Here is a 25536-nt window from a genome sequence, read left to right on the forward strand (position 1 = left end):
ACCTGCCTATCTTCTTTTCCACCTATCTACTCCACCCTCCTCCCTGACCTATCATCTTCATCCCCTCCCCATTCACCTATTGTACTCTATGCTACTTTCTCCCCACCCCCACCCTCCTGTAGCTTATCTCTCCACCCTTCAGGCTCTCTGCCTGTATTCCTGATGAAGGGCTTTTGCCCGAAACATTGATTGTACTGCTCCTCGGATGCTGCTGTGCTTTTCCAGCACCCCTAATCCAGAATCTGGTTTCCAGCATCTGCAGTCATTGTTTTTACCCAACTGATCAAGAATCTATCTATCTCCGCCTTAACTATATACAAGGACTCTGCCCCAACAGAGAGCTATGGCAAGGAGTTCCACTCAACCCTCTGACAAGAAATTCTTCCTCATGTCAGTTTTAAATTGGCTTTCCTGTATTCTGAGACTGTGCGCTCTGGTCCTAGACTTACCTGTGAGAAACATCCTCTCAGTATTTACCCTGTCAGGCTGTTCACTCTTAATAAGGTAACTCATTCTTCGAAATTCCATTAAGTAGAGAACCAATCAAGTTAGCCCCTGTTCATAAAATAATCCCTCCATCTTCTCTGAACTGCCTCCAATTAAATTATCTCTGCTGAAATAATGCACCAAAATTGCTCTCAGTACTCCCAGATGTGGTCTCACCAACAACTTGTACAGTTGCATTAAGACTTCCCAATCAATCCCCCGTGAAATAATGGCCAATGTTCTGTTAACCTTCCTGATTACTTGCTGCCTCTGTGTACTAGCTTTTAGTGTTTAATGCACTAAGTAACCCCTAGGACCCTTTGTGTTGCAGCTTTCCTCCATTTAAATAACTCTGTTCCTTTCTTCCCCTTTCCAAAATGAACAGCTTTATATTTTCCCTCATTATACTTCAATTGTGAGTGTATCTTCACCAAATGGATTGCAGCAGCTCAAGGAGGTTGGGTCATAAATTCAGACTTTGCTGGAAATACTCTGCAGAATGAATAAAAATAACACTAAATTTCTATGGTGACTTTCAGAACCCAATCGTTCTGAATGTTTTTAAGTTTTCAAAGAATACAGGAGGGCATTTTCCTAGATCTTGAGTGGCATGAGCAGTGGGCAAATGCTTAAGAAAATAGGGGAATGAAAAGGTCAGATTCCTGGATCTGAGAGAATTTCCTGATTTTTTTTTTTCCCTCAAATGTTCAGGTAATGAGTTCTGAATCTTGCTAATGAGAGGTGATGGCCTTACTTCCATTCACTTGCATTTCATTAGTAGCAAATTTCTGGCAAGCTCCACATTCTTTTCTCAAAAACCCAGATGGTGCCAGTTGTGGACATGAAAGCCAATGTTGTTACCTGATGACACAATTTGATTCTCTCAGACCCATTGTCAGCACTATGCATGCTCCATGTACACTGTCATCCTCCACTCCATGTGAGTCAGCATTGCAAGATCACCAGTCTTTCAGAACCTCACTTCGAAGTTCATTGACACTGAGGTCTTAAATGCTCCTGCCAGGTTGCTTTGCATACATGGACATGTACATCTCATGTGACTATGCAACTATTTCAATATTTCCCATAAAGGAGTAGTGACCCCATTCTGAATAGATGCAGCAAGGGCTTGTGTCCAAGTGGGGCTGTAACAATGAAGCAGGCACGAGAGGGCTGCTTGCAATGTTGGTGACTTCAACCTTCAATTTCATTTATCAGGTGTCTTAAACACATGAATAGCTGGCCAGGTTTTTCAATTAGTCATTGCAAATTTTGTGCAAATCCAAAAATATCCTGGGACTATCTTCAGCCTGACCCTAAGTAGACACCTGCTCTGTTTGTCAGAAATCTGGGACTTTTGACCAGTGTACAATAGGAGTAAATGTTTATGTTTATGGTGTTGGTTGGAGAGTTGCGCAGCACAGCACAATGAAATTTACTGAGCTAGCTGGATGTGGAGCATGTAGCATTCCCACATGCTTGGGGATGCACCATCTGATAGTGAGAGTTGAAGACCAATAGCCTTAATGATGTTCTTGTGCAGTGGCACATAGAATGTCAGTGGTGGCAGTGGCTCAGAGCTTTGGTTATGTTCATTAAATCTGGTCAAAACAATACTGTATATGCCCGGTTGTACATTTTGTTTTGGTGCAAAGTATGATTACAATACTGGTTATATTACTGAACCAGTAATGCAAAGAATAAGTTATAATCCCAATGAGGCAATTAAAATTCAATTTTTAAAAGAATTCTGGAAATAACAGGTTGGAGTAAGTGGTGACCGTGAAGTGAAAGTAAAAACATAAAATGTTGGAAATTTTAAACAAGCCTGATAGCACCTGAAGTGAGCAAGTGAGATCATGTTTTAGGTCAGGGACTGTGAAGTGACTGTGAAACTGCCTTTTTAGAAAAACCTTCTGAAATTTCCAACTCTGAACTACAGGTCATTCTGTTATAATGCGACAGTTGTGTTCCTCTGCAACGTCACTCTAGAAAACCACACAATGGAAAACTACTATAGAAAATCGCTATACCCATTCAGTAGAAAGTTCATGTTATCCAGTGTCCACAATTCATCAACTGCATTATAGCCAACTCAAGTAGATGAAGCACACTTTGTATCAGACGACCTGTATATACAACTTGAGCCCCACCCCAGAATCTGAATTACGTTGCAGAAGTATTCAGCCCATCAAATCTGCAGTGACTGTCCAAATGACCAATTCTCTTAAAAGCCAAAAGAGCTGCGGCGGATGCTGTTAATCAGACAAAAATAGAAATTGCTCAATAGGTCTGGCAGCATCTTGTGGGGAGAAATCAGTTAACGTTTCAGATCAAGTGACCCTTCCTCAGAACTGAGTGTTTGTCTCGAGCAATTCCATTTTCTGATCTTCTCCCTGTCATCCTGCAATTTCTTCCTTTTCCACTAACAGCCTTTTGAACAGCCCGTTCACCTGGTTTCCTCCACAATTCCAATGGTACGTTCCAAACCTTAACCATTTAGTGTGTGAAATAGCTCTTGTTAATGTATCCCTTTATTGTTTCTTTGACAATGTACTGCTGTATCCCCTTGTTCTTTATTTCTTTGTAAGTTGCAACAGTTTCTCCATTTTGTCTAGGCCACTCGTGATTTTCAGTGCATCTATAGAAAATAATTTTGTCCAATATCAAACTTTGTAACTAAAACTTGTCATCCCTTGAACCATTATCTTGAGGTTTTTTTCACTCCTTTCAGTGCCTTCTAACCTAGCCTGAAGTGTGGCTCCAAGAACTAGATGAGAACAAGCAAGGGGTGGATTTTTAACTGCTCTTGAATAAAAAAAAGCCAGGAAAGCTCACTTGCTGAGAGTAAATGTTTTTGAACTGAAATTGTTGCTTTCCAGCCTTTAACAGTCAAGTCCAACATCAGATTTATCTAGTTAGAATCTCCCTTTATGCATGCCCTTCTGCATTTTCGAGAAGTATCAGTTTAAAGTGTTCATGTGGACGTGAAGCTTGACAAATACCCACATCCCCAAACTGAACCATTTACAACAGTCTTCAGCCCGAAGTGCCGAGTGAACTCCTTTTAGAGGTCTCCATCAAAGATACCAGTTTGCAGCCAAATTGATTCACCATGTGATATCAAGAAATTGCACAGTGCTGCCAAGGCTGTGAGCCCTGACAATCTTACAGCAATAGATGAAGATGTGATCCAGAGCTTACCACAACCCTACCCAAGCTGTTCCAGTCCAGCTACAAGACTGGCAAACGCATGACAATGAGGGAAGTTGCCCAGGTATATCCTGCACACAAAAAGCAGGATAAATCCAACAAGACCAATTGCTGCCCATCAGTCCACTCCTGATCATCAGTATCATCAGAAAGGTGTCAGCAACAGTGCTACCAAACAACAGTTGCTTAGCATTGACTCTGTTTGGGATCAGCCAGTGCCTATCACCCTCTGACCTCATTACACCCTTGGATCAAACATGGACAAAAGAGTTCAGTTCCAAAGGTAATAGTGATTGCCTTGGCATCATGTCTCCTTTGACTAAGTGGGACATCTAGCAAAAATGGAGTCAATGGGATTCAGAAACCCTCCACTGGTTGAAATCATACCTGGCACATAGGAATATGGTTGTGGTTGATCAGTCACTTCAACTCCAGGCTATCTCTGCAGCAGTTTGTCAGGGTAGTATCATAACCATAGCCATCTTGGGCTATTTGGTCTAAGATCTTCCCTCTCTATGGAGTCAGAAGTGGGGCTGTTCACTTAGGAATTTGCAATGCTCAGCACTATTCATACTTTTCAGATACTGAAGTAGTCAATATTCAAATATAGATGGACAAGATCCAGGTTTGGACTGATAAGTTGCCAGTAATATTTGCACCTAGCAGTTACGATCTCTACCAAGAGTGAATTAAACCACCACCCTTTAACATTTAATGGTATCTGTCTCTGACTCATGAGACCATAGGAAATAGGATTCAAGCCTTTGACAAGCTTCCGCTCGTCAAAGGTTAGATCACGTGGGAGTCCGGGTGAGCTTGCCAATTAGATACAAAATTGTCTTTATGGGAAGAGACTGGGTGGTGGTGGAAGGTTGTTTTTCGGACTGGAAGCCTATGACCAGTGTTGCTCAGGGATTGGTCCTGGGTGCCCTTTTGTCATGTATATAAATGATTTGGATGAGATTGTAGAAGGCATGGGGTTAGTAGGATTGCAGGTGACACTAAAATTGGTGGTATAGTGGACAGTGAAGGTTATTTCAGGTTACAAAGAGAACTTGATCAGTTGGGTCAATGGGCTGAGGAGTGAAGATGCAATTTAATTTGGATAAATGTGAGGTATTGCTTTTTGGTAATAAAAAGTAGGGCAGTGTTTGTGTAATGAATGGTAAGGTCCTGGGTAATGTTATAAAATAGAAGACCCAGGGTTCAGGTACATAATTCTTTGAAATTTGTATCATACGTAGACAGGGTGATTAAGAAGGCATTTGGCATTATTGCCTTCATTACTCAATCCTTTGTGTAGGAGTTGAGGTCAGAAGAGGCCTCACCAACATCATAGTCTAGATTAGAGTGGTGCTGGAAAAGCACAGCAGTTCAGGCAGCATCCAAGGAGCAGTAAAATCGACGTTTCGGGCAAAAGCCCTTCATCAGGGCTCACCAACATCATGTTGAGATTGTACAGGACATTGGTGAGGCTTCTGGCTACCTTGTGCAGTCTGGTTGCCCTGTTATAGGAAGGATATATTAAACCATAGCCATCTTGGGCTACTTGAGTGGGTTCAGAGAAGATTTACTGGGATGTTGCTGGGAATGGAGGGTTTGAGCTATAAAAATAGACAGAAAAGATCAGGACTTTTTTTTTCCCTGGAGGGGAGGAGGTTGAGGGGTAACCGTTATTAAGGGAAATCATATGGAGCATAGATAAGGTGAATGACCAGGGTCTTTTCCCGACTGTGGGCGAGTACATAGTTCGGGGCATATTTTTAAGGTGAGAGGAGAAAGATTGAGAAGGGACCTGAGGGGCAATTTGTTTCAAGTGGTTTGTGTGTTGAATGAACTGCCAGAAGTGGTGGATGCAGATACAGTTACAATGTTTAAAAGACATTTGGATATGTTCATGAATAGGAAAGATTTGAAGGGATATGGACCAAAATACAAGCAGGTTGGACTAGTTTAGTTTGGGAGCATGATGAGCATGGACTGGTTGGACTGAAGGGTCTGTTTCCATGCTGTATGACTCTAGATTGGGTTAGGATATATGGTCAGCATGGACAAGTTGGACCGAAGGGTCTGTTTTCGTGCTGTATTCTAACTCTAGATGCAAGCTGTTCATTCTCTCAAGCCTGCTCTGTCACTCAATAGGATCATGGCTGATCTGACAAATTTGAAGTCCACCTTCTTCCTCTTTTCCCATAACCCTTAGTTCCTCTACTGAACATCATGGGTGTGCTATATACTAGAAACTGAACTGGGCTGTCTATATAAATACTTTTGTCGTCAGAGGTTCAGAACTGTGCAGCGTGTAACTCAACATCTGTCTCCCCAAAGTCTGTCCATCATCTAGAAGACTCGAGTCAGGAATGTGATGGAAAACTCCCCACTTGCAGTTCCAACAACACTCAAGAACATCCAAGACAAAGCAGCCTGCTTCATTGGCACTACATCCATAAACATTCCCACTATCACCACTGTTCATTTTTAGTTGTGTGTATCATCTACAAGATGTGCTGCAGAAAGTTGACAAGGCTCTTCAAATAGCATGTTCTGTGTCCATGATCATTGCCACCTAGAAGAGCAACAGATACCATTGAAAACCACCCAAGACACTCGTTGTTCCTACAGCAAATGGGTTATAGTTTAGGAAAGTAGCTTGACACCATGAGCAACTGCGATGGGTAATAAATACTGGCCCAACCACATCGCACATAACTGAATTAAAAATCAATTGTTCATTCATTTTAACACCAGTTCCAGCACAGATTACAGCAGCGCTCTCGTGCCAATGTTTGATTTGCAATTGGTTCTATGCACAATATTAAATTTCTCATTTTCTATTTGTTCCATTTCTTTTCATTGATATAGAGCTACTACAATTGCGATATCTTAAATTGTTCTTCTGAAGATATTTTTTAATTGTCCCTTGTTCTTGGATCATATTCAGTCTACATCCCTTGCCAATTCATTAGCCAGTGAAAACAAACTTGATCTTGCCAAGCCACTTCATAATTCTGAAATCTTGTTTGGATTCGACCAAACTTCTGGTGCTCCATTGAAAATAAAACTTGAAGGTTGTCTCCTCCCTTGGCTTCATAGTATATTATTGCATCTCTTTCCTTAAATATTCCTGTACATTTTCAATGCACTCAGTGGTATGTCATTTTGATATTTGTTTTATGGGGTGACCAAAATTACGAACAGTGTGGCTTACATAATACTTATTATAAAGTCTACCCAGTTTTTGTGTCAATTCTCCTCTAAACATGATTGTCCCTGTGATACCAGCATTCAAATGATTTCTACAAAGACAAATGAGGAGCCTTCTGTATTCCTGCAAAATAAAAACAAAATTGCTCTCGTTCTTTGCTGACTGTTTCCCAGCTATTCCTTTTATCCCCTGTATTATCACTCACTAATCCCCCATTCTTAATTTTTAATAGTTTGTCTCTCATCTGACACCTTAATGTGCAAGTTCTAAAGATTCTGATATGCAATATCTGATGTTTTCCTCCTTTCTTATGTACCCCCCCCCCCCCCCCCCCTTGCCTTGTTATCCTTCAGCCTCTCTCCCAGGTTGCTTAGAATAGAATAGCATTTCACTGTCATGTGTACATTTCTTTTTTTTTAAAAAGTGCCAAGTTTTATAAGTTTCCATTACTATGGTGCCTAAATTAATGACAGAAGTCATAAATGAGAGACTGGGGCAAAGAAGTACAAATTCATCAGTTCAATTAGTGGCACCTGGGTTTGGAATATGCTAGAAAATTGGGTTGGAACCACCACGCAATGCCGGGCTGAGACCTCCATGCAGCACCACTGGGAAACCCAGAAGCCACCTCTGAAGCAAGGACGAGAACTCTGCACATGGACTAAACCTTCACGCCGAGCTTCTGGAATACCCAGAAGCTGCCAGCGATGACTTCCACAACAGGATAAGACCTCCACGTGGGACAAGAATGCCTGTCCAGGCCAAGACCACCCCACTATGAGACCACCATGCCAGGCCTATACTGTCATGCTGGGCGATCAGAAATCACCTCCTCTCTGGGTCTGGACCTGGAGACAACGTCTTTTGCTGAAGGTGGTACCATTAATAAATGGAAACATTTTTTTAAAAACAGTAAATTGGATGGAGTAGACTAACTCTGGGCTCCTGAGCTGAGGAGCCTGCATATTGGGCTGCTACTCCACCATCATCTTGAAAATAAAAAGACTATATGGGCCTCCACTTTGTATGTTATATCATGAAATTTGCTAGTAAGATTCTCAATGCTTTTGTTGATTTTAGATCTTGTCACTTCAAGCGACTGTGGTTTTTCTCCTGGTATTCACCATCTAATACCACATTTTTATTCCTAATTGAAATGTATTTAACTTGAGGCTTGCATATCTCACTGCCAGCTTGATGTTCACACACTTTCCAAGGTATGAATCTGACCTAGGCTTATAATTCTGATTTAAAATGAACAAGCTTCCTATCTTGCACACCTGAAGTTTTAGTTATTTGAGTTGCACTATGAACCTAATTAGAATACAGCCAGCATTTCCTCGGGAGCACTCTTTCTTTGTATTTCACGTCATTGTAGATATGTCTTCACCTGCAGCCATTTAAATGTGTTATCAAAACAATTTGAGAGCCACCTTTTCATGAGCAAATGTTTGGTTGGGTACTCTGAATGTTTCCCATTCTAATGGGGTATCGTGATTCTTCGTTTTATTTTTTGCTGCCTGACGTCACATGAATAATTGACACCAGTTACTGTTTATATCATGCTTATATTTGTGGAATGTTACATTTTCACTCTCCACTTTGTCACTTTGATTACAAATAAGCACGCTTCCATCTGTGCAGTGTCTTGATGTCAAAATGCGTTATTTTTAGAATTCATTCTGGCATGAAATAGAATGCTCGTTGACTCTTAATCTCAACTGTTCCTTTCTGACTTGGATGGTCGAACTTACTTCATGTTTGGTGAAACTTGACAAGTTTTTTTATATATATAAAAAAATCTACAGGTTCAGATTGGGTCTGCATTTTGACCATTTTTGTTCTTATGATTAGCTTTCCAAAATGAATTACCACTAGATGTTTTATTTCTAGTGGCTGCATATATAAATGTAACAGTTTTCATCCTTTTGAGTTCTGATTGTTATTTCAGTTGTTAAAAATAATCTAATGTAGATGGATAGTGCTGATCTGTTTCTATGCCAGTCACATAAAGGGCTGGTATGGAAACGACCTCTCTTTGACAGGTTACTGACACTAGTGCTGAGACAAGTACTGAACCGAGGGAATAACTTCCATCTGTGAGGACTCGACCTGTGTCCTGATAGAAAATTGGGATGTAACGAGGCTTTAAACTAGTATGAGAGTGAGAGGATGTACAGGAGATTAAATCAGCCTAAATATAAACAAAACAGGAAAGGTAAAAATGAGACAATATGCAAAATACGTGGATAGTTCAGGACTCAATAGAATTATGAAATATTAAATGTAAAATAGTTAATTTTGTATAGAGTAGTGGTCTCCAACATATTGATTGTGATTAACTGATCAATCATAGCCTTTACCGCTTGAACTCACTAGGCTTGCAGTTTTCTTTTCTTGAGCTGCATATCTGTTCAGTCTGTGCAGGGCAAAGAAAAGTGATTGGCAATGCTGCTATGCCCCACATTGAATGTTCAAATTGGAGTCCCGGAAAACCAATCCTATCTGTAGAAGCAACCTCCTGTGTCTTCACACTTGAAAGCAGCAGCAAAATTCTTGGTGTTATAAAGCCTACCTGCAGTGTGACCAGACTCTTACTGTACTCCTCCTCATGCACTCACAACTCTGGCCAAATTCACCTCTAAGTCCATTTACAAATTTGCTAATGACACTACTGTAGTGGGTTGGATCTCAAACAGCTACCTGATAGAGGTAGTTTGTGGTATTGTGTAAAGACAACAGTCTCTCCCTCAATGTCAGCACAACAAATGAGCTGGTCATCGACTTCCGGAAGTGGAATGGAGGACACATCCCTGTCTGTATCAAAGGTACTGGGGTGGAGGTGGCCAAGAGCTTCAAGTTCCTAAAGAGTAGATATTACCAACAATCTATCCCAGTCCATCCACATTGACGCTACAATCAAGAAAGCATAATAATCCCTCTACCCTCTCAGAAGGCTGAGGAAATTTGTATGTCTTATCAATTTTTATAGATGCATCATTGAAAGCATCTTATCCAGGTGCATCACAGTTTGGTAAGGCAACCATTTTACCCAAGACTGCAAAAATGTAGAGTTGTGAACACTGCCCAGTCCATCACAAAAGCAGTCTTTCCTGCCATTCACTCCACTTACTTCCCACTGTCTTGGGAAAGTAACCACTATAATCAAAGACCCTTCCCACCCCAGTTGTACATTTTCCCATCAAGCAGAAGATACAAAAGTTTGAAAGTCCTTCCCAACATTCAAGAACAGCTACTTCCCCACTGTTATCAGACTTACAAACAGACCTCTCAATCTTAAAGTTGATCTCTCTCTCTCTCTCTCTCTCTCTCTCTCTCTCTCTCCACTTTGTCTGTAGCTGTAACACTGTATTCTGCAAACTGTTCTATTTCCCTGACGTACTTATGTAAGGTATGATTTGTCTGAATAACACACAAAATATTTTTTGCTGTATCTTGGTATAGGTGACAATAATAAATCAAAAAGAAGCCAAAAATATGACTCCATTGGAAAATTAATTTCAGTTCATAAATATAGAATATCATCAGAGTAAGTCATAAAACGGAATTTGGAACAATATGTAGTAGTGGACAATAACTTCAAGGATCATTCTTCCTTAAACACTCACTTCACATGAAGATAGTTGACGAGCTGAAAGCTGTTTGAAATCTCAGTAGTTCTGTTTTCTCTCGAGCTGCATCAGAATGTAAGGCTCTTACTGAAACATCATTTCATGCCATATATCGTTGTCAGGTGATGAAGTGGTCACTGACTCTTTATTCAAAGAATTTAAGAGCAAAAAAGAAAAAAAAAAGCAAGCCACACCTTGTCGCTTGGTGCTCCCTGATTGGAAGCCTGCGTGGAATATGTGTCCAAAGGACCTGAAGGACCATAAATGTGCAGGTTAGATGAGTTGGCTATGCTAGGTTGTCCCATAGTGTGCAGGCTAGGTAGGTTAGTTAAGATAAATGTGGGGTTAGAGGTGAGACTGGTCTTCAGAGATCCAATGCGCCGAATAGTCTCTATCTGCATTATAGAGATTCTATGTTTCCATGACTGTGAATGCTTCTCACAAAGTTAATTAAGTCCTTAAATTGTGCATGCAAAAACAAGGAGAATCTCCTCAGCATTTTGCTCCTTAAAGAAACAAACAATGAGCTGAGAATATCTCCAACATGTTTAAAGGGAATGTATTTGAGAAAAACATTTCAATTAAGAATGTTTGTGTTACAACTCTCACTGGAGTAGTGTGCTGGAAAAATAGCCCTGCTAACATCAGGTTTCTGCACCGAAGTGCTCCAGCTATAGGTATGTAGTTTGAAAAGTGTTGGCCAATGACACTACTAATAAAAATTCTAATACCTTAAGCCCCTCCCTTTTTAATTACTTACAGAACACAAAGCAGGTTATTGGACAGTGGGGAGAAACTGACAGATGAAGATGACCGTTATGATAAAACATGTTAAGAGACACAAAGTGGCCTACTTATTTAAAAAGACTGACTTATCAGCTAAAAGTCACAATTTACAACAACTGAGGCAGGAAAGATAAATGGGATTACTTGAGGTTTAAAGTTGGTTTTCACTGCAGCAAACACAGACTACTCCTGAGCTCGGGAAGAACTGAATACATTTTTTACTTGTTATCTCTCTGTGTCTCTGTCTCTGTCTCTGTCTCTTTCTGTCTCAGTTACCTGCCAACCAATTTCAGTTGTTGGCAGGCAAAAGGTCTCTCATTGGTCTATAGACTAGTTATCAATCAACTACTTGTTGCCAAGATGAGCTGCATGTCTACACCCTTTGGTTCCAAATTGTCTGCAACTCAGCTTTCAGTTACTCCATTTTCCGTTATTCAAACAGTGCTTGGTAGAGTTTCACCTAACTTCCTTTTAAAACATGCAGCCACCCTTTCAAATACTAATTTTAAATCACTCTTTCTCATTTCAGTGATCAGTTTTTTTTTAGAAAGCAAAATGGAGAAGTCCTTACATTTGGTGCAAATGTGAACTTTGTTGCATTTTGCAGAAATTATCTTGATTCCCCTTCTGTCAATTATTGCTGTTACCCACCAAGCGTGTATGTAAGTTATAAAGTAAGATTGTAAACCTGATTCAGCCAGAGAACTTCAGCACCACTTGTTTAATTCGGTTGTTGGCAAAGTCTATGCTTTCTCTGGTGAACTAAACCTCCATGCTGGTGTGAAGTTATTCAGTCAGATTGGTCCTTTAAAGAGGACTTTTAGATATAATGCCTGAAACCATTGTGTTTCAGCTATCAAGGAATAAAGTGTGCAATGACCTGTCAGACAATGCACGGTTGCTTGAGTTCGGACTTTTTACAGACATAACATCAACACAGAATCGGCTGAACCAAGAACTGCTGGGAAAGAGACTTCACGTACATGGTCAATGCTGTGATTGCATTCAAATTGAAACTGGATCTGTCGTCCTTCCAATTTAAAGAAAAAAAATGCTGCAACACTTCCCAAGTCTGGAGAAATACCGGGGGAGGGGGGAAAGGGAGGTGGGAGGGGGAGGGTTGAGGTGGTTTGTCAGGAATTAGATATGATAGTGCAAACTGTGTTTGACTTAAATCCATTCTTTCAAGTAAGCATTTGTCAGTTTGCTACCAAATTTCATCAGGTTTTTGGTTTACAAAGCATTGGAGTTGAAATGGAGCTAATTGCTATGCAAAATGATATTGAATTGAAAGTCTGATTAAGGAATAGCAGTCTTTGAGGCTTGAGACTTTGGTTAACAGAGAAAAATACCCACTCCTCTCATCCTGTGTTTATAAAGTAAAAGATTACTTTGACTCCAGATACTCCAGTAAGATAGTGTTCACCCAAATAAAGGTAATCTGTCCAAGTATCACACCCACCTCCAGAGATACCCTTTCAATGTACTGTATATAATTCATGGTCTTAAACCATAACCCAGACTTCAGGGCACTGGCAGATAATGTACAGTTGCAGGTAACACATTGGGACTTGATAGTATTAGGTAGAGGGTTAAGGGCCTCTTGATTGCGGAGTGACAAACTAACTATCGAGGTCTCCTTGCAGTCTCTGTAACAATATCTGTTATGCTAATGTAACTTGTACCTGATTGCTATTATGAAATATATTGCATCTTGTGTAAGACAAGAAACCTTTAGACTCCCTAATGGTTTTCCTTTGCCATATTGCCAAAAGCCTAACCTTTAATGGAGACAGCAAGTGTACCTTACAACAACCAAAACTTCAGCTAGCTGAAGTCTAAATGATGCTCACAGTAGTCATCAGAAAATTTAGTCTATCTGCACCACGCTAACAGTGAAAAATCAAGTAAGAAGGGCTGCTATAGAAGTTGAATTCACTGCATAGCAATGCAGTATCCATAATGAAATACGAGGACTAAAAGCAATAATGTGTTGAAGAACCAGACATGCAAGAATTAGAGACATGACTACAACAAAATTGGGCGTGGAAATTAAACATTGCATGGTGTATTGTTTTTAGGAAAGACATACAGAGAAAAGGGAGTATCTGCTCTTGTTGGGGAAAGTGTAAAGGCAGTAGACGCAAGTGACATAGTTACCAGCAAGCTGCATCTTTGTATCAAGCACAGTGCCAATAATAGAGAATTAAATGAATGACTGTTTGTCTTGTTTTCGATAAAATGGGTTGACAAGAGGAGGTTGACCAGAATGTAATGCCCCTTTTTAATAAGTTAAAATGACTCATCACCATCTGTTTACCTTTTTTGAAATAAGTGAACTTGAGTTCAAGTGATCACCCTAATTTTTCAGATTGCATGCACCAGACTGTAGAAAGGAATTCCTTTGTTCATTTGGAAACGCTGCCAGTCAGAGTGGAATGTGGAGTTTGCACTGTATAGAATCATAGAATAGCAATAAAGCAGAGGGAGCTATTCAGCCTGTCACCTGTCTGCTGTCTTCAACAAGTCAGCTCATCCCACTCCATTCCTTTATCCAGAGTCCTGCTAATTCTTTGTCATCGGATAATTATTCCATTTCCTTTTGAAAGCCAGAGGTTACGTGAAGAAAATTGTTTTTAAGCAGTGACTAGTTGGATCCAGGAATGCACCGAGAGTTGAAAGCAGACCATCTGATAACGATGGTATTAAATAGGTGTTTACAATACTCTTTTCTAAATACTTTGGTATGTGATGAACCTCAAAAGATATTTTTGAGGCATTGGAATGGAGCAAGATAATGACTTGTTAGTGTACAGCTGTTCAGCAAAAGAAATGTTTTATCCAGATTGTAAACTGTATTTGTATTTAATAACGATTTGTTAAAATCAAAAGTAAGCTGAATTTAGGGGTTTTTTTCTTTTTTTTTAAAGCTACTGATGGATTTTATTTGCAGGTGAAATTGAGATGTTTTGTAGTGAGTTGGTGCTATGTAACAAGTTGATTTCCATCTTAAGAAAGTATTATTTTCATTTTAGAATCGTGATCAAATAATTTAGGCATTTTTCTAAACCTTGGAGTGGAGTATAAGAGACAGACACCATTTCAACTAGGTATCGCTGGCTTTAAGAAGAGCTGATGAATTCCTGACGAAGGGCTCATGCCCGAAACGTCGATTCTCCTGCTCCTTGGATGCTGCCTGACCTGCTGCGCTTTTCCAGCAACACATTTTCATCACTGGCTTGAGCAGCGTTTCTTGCCCTTCCTTATTAACTTTGAGAAAGTGCGGATGAGCTGCTGACTTGAGCCACCACTGTTCATGATAACTTGAGGAGTGTAGTCATTGTGCTGATCGTGATTTGAGGATTGTGGATAAATGTTGATCAAGACTCCACATGGGTCCTACCATGAAGTTTGAAGATTTCCCAGAATTGGTTTACAAGCGTTGCCAAGGATTGAGATTCAGTTAAGGACTAAGGGATGGTCAAATAGCAGTATTTAATTTAAATCTTTGTGTGAAGAATAAGTTTCGAGTGATGTTTCTGTTGTACATTAGAGGGAAATTGTTCCATTTGTTTTAGAAAATGATAATTTATTACAAAAGTCTAATTCTTCAATTATCTTTAGGGCCTTAAAGCTTGGATATCTCACACAAGATTTGATTGATGACTACGAGCCAGCATTAATGTTTACAATTCCTAGACTGGCTATTGTCTGGTATGTACAAAGACATTTTTTCAAGTGTATTACAATTACATAATCCAAATCTATGTGTGAAGTTCTAATTTAGTGGGCTCAGAAAATAGTCAAGCTACCATCTGCATTTGATTATATTGAGCTCAGGCTTTCCTTGATCTTCTCATTCAGCAAAAGCAATTTTACTTTATCTAGCACCTTCCTGTCAAGTCCTGTGGGTCAACCAGCCAACCAACAGTCAGACTCTGCTCTTCCAGATGAGAAAAATCTGAAGTCAAGTGCCTTTTGTTGTTCCAGTGCACCATTTAGCATATAGATGCGAGACAAGAAGAGGCAAATTTGAATCTGGTTGCTTGCATGCCTCTTGGTTTGAAGAGCAGTGCATGTTGAGTACACCTTGTGGAAGATAGAGACAGCAAGTGTAGGACAAAATTTAGTGACCTAATAATTTTAGCAAAGTTACTTTGGCCTGTAAATTATTTGGGATATTGCAATACCAGTGTTGTAATCTGAAATTTTATTCTTGTTACAGAGATACTTACTTTAGACTATAAAATGTAGGAGCAGAAGTAGACCATTCAGCCCATTAAATCTTCTCTGTCATCCAGTGGGATCATGATTGATCTAATCATCCTCAACTCCACTTTCTTGCCTTTTCCCTATATCCCTTGATTCTTTTACTGATTCAAATATGTCTATCTTGGCCTTGAATCTGTGTTTAATAACTCCGCCTCTGCAACCCTCTGATTCACTTTCCTTTTGACAGCAGAAATTCTTCTCATCATGCCTTATAGGTGTGTTGTCACTTTGAGATTAAGCCCTCTAGTTATACACTCTCCCACAAGGAGCAACAGCCTCCCTACGTCTGTCAAACTCCCTAAAATTCTCAGGGTTCTGATGAACAGTCACAGGACTCGAAACATTAACACTATGTTCTTCCCACAGATGCTTCCAGACCTGATGAGTTTCAGCAGTAATTTCTGTTTTTGCCCTTCAGAATCTGTCATGTTTGAATAAGGTGTTCTCTCATTTTTCTAAACTCCAATGACTACGGGTCTAACCTACTCAACCACTCCTTGTCACAAGATGTCTCTAAACTTGGAATTTAACCAAGGTCTGCCTCCAATACCATTTATTTTTCCTGAGATAATGGGACCAAAACTGTTCAATCTATTCTATTGTGGTAGCCAACAGAATTTTATGCAAGCAAGCTGTGTTCACCCTATTATTCTGCAATTTAATTTTGGGGTTCTTGAAATTTAAGTTTGCTGTAAATAGATTGCTTCTATTCCTGATATTTACCATGTGTTTTGGAAAACATAACTGGTTTAGAACTACATAATACTTGCTCAAAGAAATCCATGTGATTTTGGGCACCAGCAAACCAGTGAACAGAATGAGCATAAGAGGAGAGCGAGAACAAAATGTACACTTTGCTTCACTGTCGAGCTTAAAAGTATGCAAGAAAAGTAAACGCCTATGCTTGAAGGATCAGAAATCAACTTATTTGGCAACAAAACCACAACGAGATGAAAATCGATCAAAATAATTGGCTTATCTTCAGTTTCATGCTTCTGAAACCAGCTTGTGCAGCCGTTATTGAGCATATGAAAATGATGCATGAAAGTAGGCCATTTAGTCTATTGAGACCAGCCCAAGGCTGCCATGGTTCAACTTAAGCATGTTATGACCTCTATCTAACTTTCCACATGTCCCCCTAATAAACTCATCAAGGATGTTGGTGCTGAACATGGAATATTGCTGGCCGTTCTGGATTCCTGGCATTAGCATGAAGCATTCTTGAGTTGGGTGCAACAAGACACACACACAGAATAGCAAAATGTGAAATGTTGATGCTTTGAGATCAATAGAAAATTAAAATAGCTTACTGGTCAGGTAGAATGTGTGATGACATCAAAATAGGGTTAATGTTTTTGATGGCATAGGTTGATATTCGGACTAATATGCATTACAGAAGGAAACCGTGCTGCTTCAGTGTGATCATTTAAATTTTGAGAGAGTGTCTGCTTCTAGTGGATATTTATTAACCCCTGCTGGGAGTATATTTTTGTGGCAGAAGAAGGCTTAGCTAGACTAAATCTGCCAACACTGGTTTTCTTGATGGCATTCTGTTCCCATGTATTTTTATGGGGAAATGGCAGCAATTTGGCATTAAGTCAAACTGCACAGAGCTGATGCAGGCATGTTAGGCTGAATGGCTACCACCTACTCCGTAATAACTCTGAGATTTGATGACCTACTATGGCATTAATGTCTTTGGGGAATTGTTGAGAAATCTGTGGGATCAGCCTTAATTGCATTTGCTACTTGTTGTGCTGTAGCTTGTTCAACCACTGTTCATCCATATTTGTCAGGTATTGGTTCTGGATGTTAGAAATTATAGATTGCATGACTGTTCTAATATTTGCTGAAAACCATTATGACTTTATTCTGTTAGTAAGTCCCCTGGATTCCACACTTGCCTGACTTCAAAGATAAAAGTGATTGGTTCCAGTTAGAACAAAAAGAGTTAGGTAGTCTGGTCCAGTATCTTAATAATCAGCTGAATTCATGTGCTATGATATAAAGAAAACTGTTGCAGAAGGGTTAAAGGATTTCCCATGTGATACAGTTAGATAATAACACCATAAATGAATCAATACAAAGCTATATCCCATCCTTGAGACTTAGAGAACTGGTTTCAAGGTTTTTGGGGGTGAAGGAAGAGCATTGTGGGGAGGATGTTGAAGATGTTAGATGCCCAATTCACTGGAGCGTTGTTAACTTACCTCCGTGTACAACTGTAAAGGTATCCACACCCAAAGACAGATGATGTAAGCTGTTTGAATCTGACCTGTAAATGCATGTTTGTAATATTGTTTAAGGTGAGACAAATGCTGCTTAGGAGTATAATTACATTAATGAAGAAAATATGAAATATGGTCTTAGTATTTTAAGTCAGCATGCCTGATAAATCAGAGCAAAATTGTGTTAGTGCCCTTTTTGAAATACTATTTGAAATTTTCCTGCCATGTGAACAACTGATAACCAACTCAGGGTGGGCACTGCAGACACTTATCCGGCATTTATTTCTGTTTAAAATCTCCTACTTAACCAAATTTTCGTCTTAGAATGTGGGCATCGCTGGCTAGGCCAGCATTTATTGCCACCAAATTATACACCAATTACTCAGCATGTAGGTTTGCTCGCTGAGCTGGAAGATTTAGTTTCAGACGTTTCGTCACCATACTAGGTAACATCATCAGTGAACCTCTGGACGAAGCACTAGTGGTATAGCCCGCTTTTTATTTGTGTTTGGGTTTCCTTGGGTTGGTGATGTCATTTCATGCAGTGATGTCATTTCCTGTTCTTTTTCTCAGGGAGTGGTGAATGGGGTCCAAGTCAATGTGTTTGTTGATAGAGTTCCAGTTGGAATGCCATGCTTCTAGGAATTCTCATGCCTGTCTCTGTTTGGCTTGTCCTAGGATGGATGTGTTGCCCCAGTCGAAGTGGTATCCTTCCTTATCTGTGCGTAAGGATACTAGTGAGAGTGGGTCATGTCTTTTCGTGGCTAGTTGCTGTTCATGTATCCTGGTGGCTAGTTTTCTGCCTGTTTGTCCAACATCAACAAGCCACAAAAAGACATGACCCTCTCTCACTGGTATCCATACATACAGATGAGGAAGGACACCACTTCGATTGGGACAACACATCCATCCTCTGACAAGCCAAGCAGACATGCACGAGAATTCCTAAAAGCATGGCATTCCAACTGGAACTCTATCAACAAACACATTGACTTGGATCCTATTTACCACACCCTGAGGAAAAAGAACATGAAATGACATCACAGGAAAGGATGTTACCAATGCAAGGAAACCTAAACTCAGAAATAAAAAGTGGGCCATACCACCAGTACTTCACTCAGAGGCTCACTGATGATGTTACCTTGTATGGTGACAAAATGTCTGAAACCCAACCTTCTCGCTCAGTGAGCAAACCTACATCCAGAGCCTCAACCTGAGCTACAAATCTTCTCAAAACTCGCTACCAATTACTCACAACTTAATCTACCTTCATGTCTGTCTGTTGCCCTGAGACAGCATGAAAGTTGTGCTAGATATTTAGCTTTAGAAGAATTCTCACAAGTTGCATGTAACTTTTATAATTTGGTGTATAATTTGGTGGCAATAAATGCTGGCATATGTGCCATCTAACATTTTGAAGCATACTTTTGATAATTTCTAATCGAGTTTCTCCCAAAATCTTTTATAAAGTGGTTTATTGGTCTTCCCTGAGGGGCCATTGAACTTGGAACGCAAGCTAGAAGATATGTCTGACCTGTTTAGACCATTTCGCACACTGTTGCGAAAAATCAGGTAAGATTAACAAAAGTCTTTGTTTGCATCATGTTTCAGATTGTAACAGTGATCTGTTTTGCATTGTATGTAGTCTGAATCAACTTTTGTTTTTAAAAAATTACTTGAAGATTAACTTTATACTTTTTTTTGTCCCTGTTATGAATTTTTGACCTTGATCAAAAGTATAGATCATCAGTCCCTCAGCATCTCTCAAACTAGTGGCTTGACGTTGACAAGAAGGCAATAGAAAAATTCTTTCTCTTTTTAATGTAGCAGAAAGTAGGCAGAATATTTTAAATTGCTTAACTAGATGCTCTGCTGTACTTATTTTCTGAGCTGTTTTCCTCTATCCCCTTATGTATGTAAATTTTACATTCATAATACAATAGGCAACTTTCAAAGTTGGTTTTTAAAGTGGTCAAGTGCTTCCTTGAAAAATATTTCTTCATTTTTTCTGACTTATCAGAATGTAAAAATAATGGACCTTTGTAAACTAACAATTTTGAGGAAACATGGATTGTACGTTTTGTAGCAACAAAGTAGGTCTTAGATAATTGACATTTGTTTTCACTTTAGTATTTTCTCCCACTTTTCTCTCTCCTTTTGCTTCTATAACTGTTTGGTGGGGGGGGTGGAGGTTGGAGGTGGTTGCAAGGGGGCTAACAGATAAATGGGAAGGGAGGTGAGGCCTGGTGGGGGAGCAGCTGGGAATGTGATATGTAGGTGAAGGTGGGGCTGATGATGATCGTTTGGAGAGGAGGGTGGAGCGGATAGTTGGGAAGGAGGATGAACAGGTAGGACAGTTCAAGAGGGTGGTGCCAATTTGGAAGTTTGGATCTGGAATAAGGTGGGAAGAGAGAAAATGAGGAAACTGGTGAAATCAACATTGATTCCATGTGGTTAGAGGGTCCCAAGGCGGAAGGTGAGGTGTTCCTCCTCCTGTTTGGCAGTGGGAGGCGGCCCAGGGCTTGCATGTCCTTGGCGGAGTGGGAGCGGGGAGTTGAAGTATTTAACACAGGGCGTTGGGGTTGTTTGGTGCGTGTCCCAGAATTGTTCTCTGAAACGTTCCACAAGTTGGCACCCTGACTCCCCAAATCAAAAGTCTCCAGAAACTGTTCTCCGTCCACATCCTCCGCTCCACACCTGTAGCCATGCACCGCCCCCTACTCTCCCTGCAGTCAGCCCTGCCCCAGCTGGGGTCCACACACTCCCAGACCTGCGAAGGACCTCTGCTGCTTTACACCCTAAGAAGAATCCACACACTCAACAAATGATTTTTCTCCAGCTTATTGCATATCAAGGAACATAGGTACAGTAGACCCCCTTACCCTTGGAGGATATGTTCCAAGACCTACTGCGGATGCTCAGAACCACGAACAATAGCAAACCCATTTATTTAAATGGGAAATTTACCCTGCCCAGAAGTCCCCGGTCCATGGTTCTGGAATGTTCCATGCAATATGTTCTGTTACCACAGGTAACAGAAACCGTGGTGACCGGACCCACGGTTACAGCGGTTGTCCTGTACACAAAACTTTCATGTACGTACCTCCAAACTCGAGGTTCCTCGATCATTCCAGAACCTTCTCCCGGCTTCCAGAACTGGTCAGATGCCATTTATCATGCAGTCCCTACAGCCGCCACCACCGAAGCAAATGGTGACGTCACTTCCGCGCACCCCCCCCCCCCACCCTCCAAACTGTCCTTCAGAAGGCAGCCACTGTTGACTATATCGCCTCTGAAAACGCTGCCAGGACTGCCGCCTCCACAATCACCACAAGTACAACCGCTGCCAAAACCACTGCAAAGACTACCTGTCACGTTAATTCCACCCCTGACGTTGCTGCTGCCTCAGCACTTCTGCCCCCATCGACGTCATTCACCAGACCACAGCCAATGCACAGTCATCCACCGCCGAAGACATCACTAATATCACGTGGAACGTCGCTTCCGCCACCGAATGCAGCGCTTCCAATCCCCTTGACCCTTCACTGTATGTGTCACTTCCTTTGGTGACATCCCCTGAGACTTCCCTCCCCCTCACTGAGGATGAACGATCAGTCCTTCATTCTGCTACACTCCCAGAGCAACGAATTCAAGACATCGCAACATTGAATTTTTCTTCCTGCGCCTCCATACTTACTTTTTACATCAGGACTCCCACCAATCCTCCGAGGACCCCGTATCCTGCCTCCAACATACTCCATCCAGTTGGACACCCTGTGTTGGTCTGTTACCCACCCTCTATCTCTTCATCTCCAACTGCCGCAGCAACATTGACCACCTCAACCTCCCTCACCCACTCTATCCTTTCACCCTTGCAATGCACAGCCCTCCACTCTAACCCCATTCTCACCATCAAACCAGTGAACAAGGGGGGCGCGTTGTAGTTTGGTGTACCGACCTGTCCACTGCTGAAGCCAGGAGCCAACTCATGGACACCACCTCTTACTGCCCCAAGACCATGACCTCACCTCCCATCACCAAACTATCATGTCCCAGAGCATCCACAACTTCATCACCTGGGGATTTTCCATCCACAGCCTTCAACCTCATAGTCCGAGAGCCCTGCACCATCCGGTTCTAACTCTTACCCAAAATTCACAAACCTAACTGCCCTGATCAATTCATTGTCCCCGCCTGCTCCTGCTCCACCGAATTCCTCTCCTCATACCTTGACACGGACCCGACCCCTTGATCCAAGATCTCCCCACATACATTTGGGACACCACCCACGCCCTCCATTTCCTCCATGCCTTTTGGTTCCCCAGTCCCCAACGCTTCATCTTCACCATGGACATCCAGTCCCTATGCATGTCTCTCTGCCATGACAAAGGCCTCCAAACCCTCCATTTCTTCTTCTCCCACCAATCCAATCATACCCTTTTACTGACAAACTCATTTGATTGGCTGAACTTGTCCTTACCCTCAACAATTTCTCCTTCGAACCCTCCCACTTACATCAGATGAAAGGGGAGGCCATGGGCACCTGCCTCTATGCTCCACCCTCCTTTTTGACCTATCACCACCAGCCCCACCTTCATCTCCCTATCTAATTTTCAGCTACCTTCCCCCCAGCCTCACCCACTCCCATTTATCTCTCAGCCTCCTTGGCTCCACCTCCCCCACCCCACCCACTCCTCGGATGCTGCCCGACCTGCTGTGGTTTTCCAGTGCCACGTTTTTTGACTCTGATCTCCAGCATCTACAGTCCTCACTTTCTCCAGTGCTTGAAATCTGCAGTTTGGTGGGATTGGTGGGTGCTTTACAGGAGAGGGCTGGGAATACAGATTTGATAATACCTGTACTCTGTCATTTGCCATACATTGCACTGGCTAACCAAGTGCATAGTTGAATCTGATCTACAACCTTCCTGCACTTTATCAACTGCCGAATTGCTGCGCCATTATGGGGCATTTGCTTGTCGAATCATAGAATCCCTACAATGTGGAAGCAGGCCATTCTGCCCCTTGAGTCCATAATGACCATCCAAAGAGGATCCACCCAGACCCACCCCCTATCCTGTCCTTGTAATTCTGCATTTCCCATGGCTAATCCACCTAAGCTGCCCATCTTTGGACTATGGGAGGAAACCGGAGCACCCAACGGAAACACATGCAGACACTGGGAGAATATGCAAACTCCACACTGACTATGCAAACTCCACACTGACTGTTCCCCAAGGGTGGAATCAAACCCAGGTCCCCATGCTGTGAGGCAGCAATGCTATCCACTGAGCCATTGTGCCACCTGGTAGTTTAATCGACATTTTATGAGTGTCAACTGAAGGCAGAATCTTGGCAGCAGTTTAATATAGAGATCTAATCTAAATGTTGCACCAAAAGAGTGCACAGTGTTCTTCTAAGTAAATTATTTCTAAGTTAATATTCCAAACAGCTATATATGTAATCTTCACCAATCAGCATCCTTTCCTGTAAATTGGATAGCTACACTTCCATGAACAATTTAAATGATTTTATGATTTGCCTTTAGTCAGTTTCCATGCTGTCAATCAAAATGAGCTTTTAACATTAACTTGCTAAATGCTTTATTCTCATGCTGAGTTCCATTTCCATTACACACTCATTGCCCAGTTTAATGTAATATTGACATTTGACTGTATCAGTTTTTCAATTCTTTTTAAGGAGTAGGCTAAGTCAAATCAGGTACCTTTGCTGGTCTTGGTTCCTGTCAGTTTTGAGTGTACTGACAGCTTTCCTTTGTATGAAAGGACAATTGGCTATCAATGCATATCTCCACCTCCTGGAAGCACCCATCAGGAAATCACCAGGTATGATTAGTAGGCAGAAATTTGCGGAGTGGTCACATTGACTTTTCTGATGTGCTTTGTCAGTAACGTAACTATAAAATTGATTTTTTTAAAATTCATTCATGGGATGACAGTGTCACTGTCTGGGCCAACATTATTGCCTGTCCCTGATTGCACAGAGGGCAGCTAAGAGTCAGCCATATTGGTGTAAATTTGGAGTCTCATGATGGCCAGACCAGGGAAGGGTGGCAGTTTCCTTCCCTTAAGGATATCAGTGAAGCAGATTGTTTTTTTCCTGACAATTGGCAATGATTTTTATAGTCATCGTTAAACTCTTAATTCCAGATTTTTATTGAATTCAAATTCCACTATCTGCCATGGCTAGATTTGAAACCACGACCCTAGAACATTAGCTGAGTTTCTGGATTAATAGTCCAGTGATAATACCGCTAGGCCATTACCTCCCCAAAATCTGATGTAACACAAGTTTACAATAAATTGGGCAATATTTAGGTTTTTCTTGTCCATCTGCGGAGATTCAAATTCATTTTTCATTATAATTTCCTCATGTTATTTTCTCATATTAATTTCGATGCCCTGTTTTTCTTTTGATTGTGTCTATCTCTTTACATGTTTGTGCATGTTTTTCAAGTTTGATGTCTTTGCACTTTTATCTTAAGTCACATTCTGGCCTCAAGTGTCAAGCAATGACTATTGCCAATAAGAAGATCAAGCCATTTTTCCCAAAGCATTCAATGGCACTACCATTATTAAATCTTCTATTTTTCAACATTTTAAGGTTTACCATTGGCTAGAACTGGAACTGGTATGTAAATAGTGTTCTGCAACACAGGTCAGAAGCTGGGAATTCTGTGGCAAGTAACCCACCATCTGATTCCTCCTGTCCATCTACAAGGCAGCAATGGATACAATCTACAGGATGCACTGCAGTAACTTACCAAGGCTCCTTTAACATTACCTTGCAATCCTGTGACTGCATGCCAATGAGAAGGACAAGGGAAGCAAATGTATGGAAATACCACCACATGGAAGTCCACTTCCAAGACATTGATCACCCTATTTTGAAACTGTTTCACTTCCTTCACTGTCACTGGATTAATATCCTGGAACTCCCTTCTGAACAGTGGAAGTGGAGATAGTGAGGACTGCAGATGCTGCAAAGTCAGAGTTGATTCAAATGTGGAGCTGGAAAAAGCACAGCAGGTCAAGCAGCAGCAGAGGAGTAGGAGAGTCAATGTTTTGGGCAGGAGAAGCCTTGATAAAGGGTCCTGCTCTAAACGTCGGCTTTCGTGCTTCTCTGATGTTGCTTGACTGGCTGTACTTTCTCCAGCCCCACATTTTATCGACTCTGAACAGTGGATGTACCTATACAGTAGCAACTCAAGAAGGTGGTTCACTGGACCTTCTCAAGAGAACTGGGATTAGTCAATAAATGTGAGCCAAATAAGTGATACTTTTTTTTACCAATTTATTAGAACAATCATTTTCTTAGTATCATTTCTTCCATATGCTGGTTTGTGACCTGAACTCAGTTTAAATATTAGAGTAAATAAAAGATGTGCTGGTCAGGTGAATTGGCCATGCTAAATTGCCCGTAGTGTTAGGTTTAAAAAAAAGGGGTAAATGTAGGGGTATGGGTGGGTTGCGCTTCGGCGGGGCGGTGTGGACTTGTTGGGCCAAAGGGCCTGTTTCCACACTGTAAGTAATCTAATCTAATCTAATCTAATCTAATCTAAAAAGAATAAGAACTATTGTTTCTAATTGAGCCCAGGCTCTCTCTTTGTTAGTTTAAAGTCATTTTCTGCTTTTTTTTTTGCATCCACACTTCGTTGTTTCAGCTTCCCCTTGTTTTTCTCACTGTTGACTTTG

At 41.1% G+C, this 25536-nt stretch overlaps 1 protein-coding gene across 4 annotated transcripts in view; it reads left to right on the forward strand.

The window, feature by feature from the left end:
- zfyve28 (zinc finger, FYVE domain containing 28) overlaps nucleotides 1-25536 on the forward strand; it is a 206765-nt gene that overhangs the window by 114866 nt on the left and 66363 nt on the right. For all 4 annotated transcript variants that reach the window (XM_043704078.1, XM_043704105.1, XM_043704088.1 and 1 more), the window contains 2 exons: nucleotides 14947-15036; nucleotides 19293-19394. In XM_043704078.1, the coding sequence (XP_043560013.1) occupies nucleotides 14947-15036; nucleotides 19293-19394 (192 nt within the window). The remainder of the gene's footprint in view (nucleotides 1-14946; nucleotides 15037-19292; nucleotides 19395-25536) is intronic.

Source organism: Chiloscyllium plagiosum, chromosome 2 (genome assembly GCF_004010195.1).
Source record: "Chiloscyllium plagiosum isolate BGI_BamShark_2017 chromosome 2, ASM401019v2, whole genome shotgun sequence".
Lineage (NCBI taxonomy): Eukaryota > Metazoa > Chordata > Chondrichthyes > Orectolobiformes > Hemiscylliidae > Chiloscyllium > Chiloscyllium plagiosum.